The sequence below is a fragment of the Alexandromys fortis genome, unplaced genomic scaffold (genome assembly GCF_014885135.2).
Source record: "Alexandromys fortis isolate MF-2015 unplaced genomic scaffold, M_Fortis_MF-2015_v1.1 scaffold_1, whole genome shotgun sequence".
NCBI lineage: Eukaryota > Metazoa > Chordata > Mammalia > Rodentia > Cricetidae > Alexandromys > Alexandromys fortis.
Window position 1 is genome coordinate 38,819,970 of NW_026067927.1, and position 7,276 is coordinate 38,827,245.

At 47.6% G+C, this 7,276-nt stretch overlaps 1 protein-coding gene across 1 annotated transcript; it reads right to left on the reverse strand.

The window, feature by feature from the left end:
* Window positions 1–312: 312 nt before the first annotated feature.
* Window positions 313–2,579, reverse strand: CUNH9orf153 (chromosome unknown C9orf153 homolog). The gene is made up of 2 exons (XM_050143768.1): window positions 2,018–2,579; window positions 313–554 (listed from the first exon to the last, which is right to left on the reverse strand). Exons 1-2 carry the CDS (start codon window positions 2,577–2,579, stop codon window positions 313–315), a joined length of 804 nt encoding a protein of 267 aa, XP_049999725.1.
* Window positions 2,580–7,276: the final 4,697 nt, after the last annotated feature.

The following is a 7,276-nucleotide window of genomic DNA, read 5'->3' on the forward strand; positions in this document are numbered from 1 at the left end:
ATGCACTTACCTGTGGGAGGAGTGGGATCCAGGGTTCAGTGTGGAGACTTGTGCTGTCAGGTAAACTTTGTAAAGATTGGCTCTTGCTGGAGACTTATTCTCGAATCTCCATTCCTGACTCAGACGAGTGTCATAATCGTGAACCAGGGCTAATGTTAGCAGATCAGGTGTGCATTTTTCTCCATGTGAGTATTTGGATTTAGGCTTTGCACAGATGGTGTATAGAAAAATGGATCCTATGCATTTCTGTCTCCTGTATAAATTTAATGTTCTCAAACACGACAATCCGTGTCCGGATCTACTGACAGTGTTCTATACATTCCACTTAAGAGAATAATGTCCCTCTTCATGATGGTCAAGCTGAGGATAAATCACCAAAGTCTTCTGAACTAGAGGAGGAAAAAACGGACCAGGCATGCCTTGGCTCTCAACAAATCTCTTCTCAGTGTTGTATTTTATGTCCATGAATGAGAACTTCCTGGGAATGTGGCCCCACTTTGCAAGTCCGTTGAAATACCGCCACTCCAGGTCCACTAGGTCCAGGAACTGCTTGCCTAGAAAGAATCAAAGAATCACACATCAGCACCCTCCACAGACTGAATAAGTCCCTAATAAGCAACACATATACAGAGGAACATCCCACATCACCCCGGAACTGAGTGCCTCCTGTTGTATGTGGTCTCTGATATCCTAAGGGAAACTAGTGAGAAACAGAAACAAAGTTCTTCCTGCCAGTGATCCTCTTTGAAAGAGATAAAACAGGGCTGGAGAGATGGCTCAGTGGTTAAGAGCACTGCCTGCTCTTCCAAAGGTCCTGAGTTCAATTCCCAGCAACCGCATGGTGGCTCACAACACTCTGTAGTGAGATCTGGTGCCCTCTTCTGGCCTGCAGGCAGACATGCAGACAGAATACTGAGAATACTGTATACATAATAAAAAAAAAAAAAAAGAAAGATATAAAACAACCTGGAAAGGTCTAGGGAATACACAGACACACCACACACAGACACACACACACACACACACACATGCACTCATGCATACATGCATGCACACATACCACCAACTGTGAAAGGCAATGAAGTCAAGGAAACTATAAGGATAACACTCTAACAAGCCCAGGATGCAGAAAAGGAGTAGTGGCAGGTGTTTCCGGAGCTGACGAGCTTCATCGGGGCTGTCACGTGTCCTGCTCACACCGTCCCCTCTCACAGATGGATGTGAGTCTTGGCCCTAGATTCTCTTAATTCTTTTTTTTTTTTTTTTTTTTTTTTTTGGTTTTTCGAGACAGGGTTTCTCCGTAGCTTTTTGGTTCCTGTCCTGGAACTAGCTCTTATAGACCAGGCTGGCCTCGAACTCACAGAGATCTGCCTGCCTCTGCCTCCCGAGTGCTGGGATTAAAGGAGTGCGCCACCACCGCCCGGCCCCTAGATTCTCTTATTCTATTATTTTGTCATTCTTGGGGTTGGACTCAAAACCTTGAACGTGCTAGACAAGTGTTCTGCCATGAGTAACTTCCTGCTGTCTCTGTTAACCCCCAATCCCTCACCATTTAATTTTAGGCTGGGTCTAGTTAAATTGTCCAAGTTAGCTTCAAACTAATAATCCTCCCACCTTAGCCCCTGGAGTACGTGTGTAGTGTTCACAGGATGGGATTTTTATTTATTTATTTATTTACTTATTTATTGTTTTTTGAGATAGAGTTTCTCTTTGTAACAGCCCTAGTTGTCCTGGAACTAGTTCTTGTAGACCTCAAACTCACAGAGTCCTACCTGCCTCTGCCTCCCGAGTGCTGGGATAAAGGTGTGTGACACCACCACCCGGCACAGGATGGAAGTTTTAAAACCCTTTCCTTTGTGTTATTGCCACCAAAGGCTGCAACAGCATAAGTTACAAACCCTAGAATAGGCAAGATATTCGCAGGTCAATGCTTGAGCGTTTGACTGGAAATCGACCTAGATTCTTAGCAAGATTTGCATCCTTCCCGCAATCCCCCAGGTGAGCCTCTTTATATTACCTGGCTCCAAGGAGAAGAATCGCATCGATTTATCTTCAAACACCAGCCTGTCCGGGGTAACAGAAGCCAGGAGAAGTTTCCGGAAGGTGTGGCTTGGAAGCCTCTTTCTAAAGGGCGTTGGCGTAACTATCGGCTCGTCGGTCCTGAAACCATACGGAAATGTGTGCACCGGAGGAGGGATGCCTGCCTGGATCAGTCTATTCTGGGTCCTGGAAAACTGCTCCAGAGGGACGAGGGAGCCCATCAACAGGCTGTGGTGAAGTAGATCTGCCATGGACGTGAGCTTCTGCTCCTCGTTGCTAACCGGGCTCTGTACGGCAGGGCGGGGCTCATCTTTTCTCTCAGCACCAGAAGCAGCAAATGGCACAGTACCCAGGTTTTTTCCGAGGAGTTGCCGAGCTTCCTCAAAGGAGGTGGCGCAGAGTTTTTGGAAATTTGATTTCTTGCTCTCGTTATTAAAATTCTCAGCTGATGCGTACAGTTCTGGCAGCTGTGAGGGGGAGGGCGTGGAAGCCATGAGATCAATGAAAACGTAATGATTTTTGCCCACAGAAGCATTCATCTTTGCAAGGTGTCCTTGCCTCAGTAAACCACTAGCAGCAGTACACCAGTAGCTGAATGTGTCATTGAAAACGGGCAGAATGCCAGGTTCATCATTCAAGAGATAAATTTAAGACACATCCTTAGCTAGGCGGGGACGTCTCGTGCCTTTAATCCCAGCACTCAGGAGGCAAAGGCTGGTGGATCTGTTTAGGTTTGGACTTGGTGGCTTTTGAGAGCTGTCTAGCACAGCCATTCTGGTGGCGGTACAGAGGGATGGCTGAGGTGAGCTGCGGCCTTGTTTGGAAGAAACCAGGACAGATCATGTAGACACCAGAATTTCGGAATACTCCAGAATGCAAGGCAAAGGAGGCTGTCGTCCGAGTATTTTCCTAAGTAAATGATTGCATTATTGAGTGTTTGGGAACAGTTGTTGGCAGAACAAACTGTAAGTGATTCCTCACCGTGTACCTTTCCATCTAAAGTCCTACAGAGAGAGAATAAAACCTTGCTTTCTTATAGGGTCCTGCCTACAGATCAGTTCGTTCTTGAAAAGCATCTGTGGGTCTTCCTTGAGAAGCCAGACAGTCTACTATCTCAGGTTACAGCCCAAGTGTATGTCATTTCCCTGGGGGAGCTGCTCAGGGGTAAAGGGCTTGCCTACCAGTGCAAGGCCCTGGGGTCTATCCCCAGAGGAGAAAGATAAAGAAAAAAAAAAAAAAGGAAAATTAAGTCAATAACCCCCAGCTTCTGGGTCCAGTGGCCCAGTGCGGTCTTGCTCCCCTCTCGGTCATTTTGTTGCAAGAAAAAGAGCACAGAGTGGACTGAGATGGGCTTGTCTCTTGTAGAGCAGCTTCCTCAGCAAAAACTGTCAAGGGGGCTGGAGAGGTGGCTCAGTGCTTAAGAGCACTGGCCACTCTTCCAGAGGACCCATCTTGGTTCCCAGCACCCACACGGTCTGTAACTTCAGTTCCGGAGGATCTGATGTCCTCTTCTGGCCTCTGTGGACACCAGGCCCACACATGGTGCACAGAAGGCAAAACACGCATGTACATAAAGTGTTGTTCTTTTTAAATGAAGTCCCTGAAATGAAACCCTGGCCCTCCAGGCGACACCCAGACACATCTGTGTACAGTCACAGTCTTTACAAGTTGCCTGTGGGCAGTATGGTGATGTCAAGTTCATACCGAAAATTGGTGACTCGATGGCGTCTTGCTGCCAAGTGTCTGACTGGGATGTTCTTCTGGGAGAGACATTGTGTGAGGATCTGAATCTCCAAGCCCCTGAAAAAAGAAACAAAGGGGAAGGTCAAAATCAAAGGTCAAAGATCAGATAGAATGACAAAGGAAGTGGGGTCATGGCACCCCTTCCAAATGTCTTCTGAACTTTGTAGACGTGGTGACACAGTTTTGCCATTTTATTCTTATTTTGTTTTTCCTATTAGTCTATATTAGTCAAGTTAACCATGTTTGAACCAACTCTTTATCTCAGAACTCCAAATTCTTTTTTTCTCAAGACACGATTTCTTTATGTAGCCCTAACTGTCCTAGAACTCCCTCTGTAGACCAGGCTGGCCTTGAACTCACAGACGTCCACCTACCTCTGCCTCCTGAGTGCTGGGATTAAAAGCATGTGCCACCACCATCCGGTATACTCCAATTTTTTAAAATATTTATTTATTCATTTATTTATTATGTATACAATATTCTGTCTGTGTCTATGTCTGTAGTCCAGAAGAGGGCACCAGACCCCATTACGGATGGTTGTGAGCCACCATGTGGTTGCTGGGAATTGAACTCAGGACCTTTGAAAGAGCAGGCAATGCTCTTAACCTCTGAGCCATCTCTCCAGCCCCTATACTCCAAATTTTTACACAAATATATGTTAAGGTATAATCTTAGTCCAAAGACTACCGGCTCAACTGCTCTATTTTGCTGCCTGATGTTCTGATTATACCTAAGTAGAAGAATCACTCACCTCCTTACCCATTAAAGTATCCATTTAGGAGAACAGAAAAGCTAATAGTAACAATAACACAAAGTGGACATTTTCAAGAGAAAAGAAATTCTGACCATTTCATAGGCGGAATTAAAGCAGCCCCAGGATTCTCAAAGTTCCTGTGTGCTAAGTACATGCCCACATCAGACTCTGGCTGGCCTTCTGTGTGGCCCTGTTTGAGTGACACGGTGTGAATGGTGGTGTCTGGGCCACATTGTCAGAAGCCTGTGTCTCCATGCAGAAGCCTGTGCCAGCCTTGGGACTCTGAGGACACCAGCTTGTTTCACTCAGCCTCGGGCCTTTCTCCAGGGGGACCACAGCTATGTGAGCCAATCCAAGCCAAGCCCGAACAGATGCAGAGGAAGCATCACCCTGCTGAGTGCTAGATTTGGGTGATAGCAATAAATACAGACTCCACATGTGCAGTTGGTAGCCAGGAGAGGCGCGAGAAGAGAAGCCTGTGATACTGGCTGTCCCGGGGCAGCTGGGGAGCTTGCAGACTCGAGGACAGGCTCTAACTCACGCTGAAGGGACACCCCGCCATAGGACAAAATATGCTGATGGGAGTGGGGAGGAAACCCTGCTGTGATTGCACAGTCTGAGGCTATTCGCATAGGAGATAAAGCGGGGATGTATTTTCCATAGGGGAGAAGGCTAAAGGAGTTTGTAGACAAGACAGCAGACATTGGCAGGGCTCAGGCTCAGGCCTGTGTGCCATCCACAGCACATGTGCCCGTGAAAGCCCCGGAAGTCTGAAACACAAGCAAGTGCATGAAGAAGAAAGGAGGAAGAAAAGACATTGTCTGGAGGGCAGTAGGGTAGGCGAGGGTGGAATCAGAAGCAGTAAAACCCCATGCAGGGAGCTTTGCATGAGCTGAGGATGTTCTGTGATAGAAGTGTATATACCTAGCATGCATGGGGTCTTAGATTCAATGTCTAGGATACAAATGTTAATTAATTTACAATGTCATGGCGCACCTCCACAACCTAGCATTTGGAAAGCATAGACGGACAGCTACGCATTAGCCTGGGAGGATGGGGAGACGAGCTGGAGGAAGAGAAACGGTCTGCTTCATGACTGGTCTCCAGAGCCTGTACCTGCTTAGGGACTTCCTGGTTGGGTGGACGGTGTCCTCAACGCTGTTGTGGCAGGAAGAGGTCGTCCTTGGCAGTGCAGATTGGAACCCGGTTTGACTTTTCACCTATTCTCATCATTCAGTTTTGGTCCATGAGCTCCGGTTCTGAAAAACACCAGAGGACGCTCTTCCACTTTTCTCTCCGCTTTGTAGTTTCTCTGGTTGCTAGTCTGGAGACCCTCCGTGAGGGACACGTGGAGGTGGAGGAAAGAGGACCCCAGGCAATGACCCCATTGGTCAGAGTCAGGGCCAAGCATCTATAGGAGCCTGGGATGGAAAGGACGGAGGCACAGAAGAAGACAGACAGAAGGCGGGGCTCTTCGCGGTGGAAGAGAAGAGGCTGTGCTAGCTGGATTCTACTTTTCTGAAACAGCCTCAGAGGAGATGGAACTGTGTCCTCCACCCCTAGTAATAGGAACAACCCAAACATGTCTGTCACCATATAGCCTCGAGCTCCTTCCTTTCTCTGTATTGCCCATCAACAGTCTTCTTCCTGACAAGCACAACGAGGCGCATGTCCCACCGCCCCATGACAGTGTCTGCCACTGCGCTCACCACTTGGTTTCCCAGAGTCCGCTTAGAGAACCATCTCTGTCACTAATCTCTGAGGTCCCGGGGCAAAGTTCTGAGTGTTATCCGCCTGGTAGACCCCAGGCCCAGCTCTGAATGTGGAGGGTAAGTAATTGAGTTCATTGTGACATTTGGAAATCCTTAAGGTCACAGAAGCGGCTGTTTGCCAGTAAGGGAGGGGGCGGTGTGGTAGTGAGAGGAAGGCAGACAAGCACTTTTTCTAGCAGGGTGTTGGATCGCTGAAGATGTCACTGATTCGTTGAGCATCCACTGTGGACTATTCCCAGGCTCTTGTGGTCAGCGTGCAAAGGAGAGAGCGGAGGACTGAAGCTCAGCAGGCAGCCTGAAGAATTGGGGGTGAGCCATGGAGCTGTGTTTGGGTCTCTTCATCCTTTGTAGAAGTCACTGTAACGCTTGCTATGTTTTGTGTGTCCCCAGATACCTGTGCGGGATGCTAGTATCCTTCCCTCGCTTTCTAAAATGCGTCAACCAAAAATGTCTCCCTAAGGAGGGCCACTGGCTGCATGGCGTCGTGCAGGAGTTTCTCTCGCTTCTTCCAAAGATGACAGCATACAGTTCGTGCTGTGGTTACATTTCGTTTTCTACCCTAGTAATTCAACCTTGCAGATCACTTTGTAAAGGTCCCCCCTTTTCATGACTGCATGTATTCCCCTGAGCAGGTTTGATTTGTTCAACTAATCGTTTGTATGAAAGGTATCTGAGTTTTTCTGTTGGCTGAAAACATAATCTACCAGTGTCCTGGCTTACCATGCCTACTGGAGACCCCATCCCTGCACGCAGGGTTGTGTCGGATGCCCTGCTGTGCTAAACACCATGGCAGAAAGACCGCTTGTTGGTGGGGAGGCTTTATTTCATATTACAGGTTATAGTCTGTTACTGAAGGCAGGAGCTGATGCAGAGGTCATGAAGGGCTTCATGCTGGTTTGCTCCCTGTGGCTTGCTCAGCCTGCCTTTTTTTTTTTTTTTTTTTTTTTTTTTTTTTTTTTTTTTTTTT

Excerpts from the sequence above, each read along its gene's own strand:
- CUNH9orf153 (XM_050143768.1), bottom strand. The coding sequence starts at position 2,579 with ATGAATGCTTCTGTGGGCAAAAATCATTACGTTTTCATTGATCTCATG. Across the intron at positions 555-2,017 it reads ATTCTTCTCCTTGGAGCCAG|GCAAGCAGTTCCTGGACCTA; the intron begins GTAATATAAAGA and ends GATTCTTTCTAG.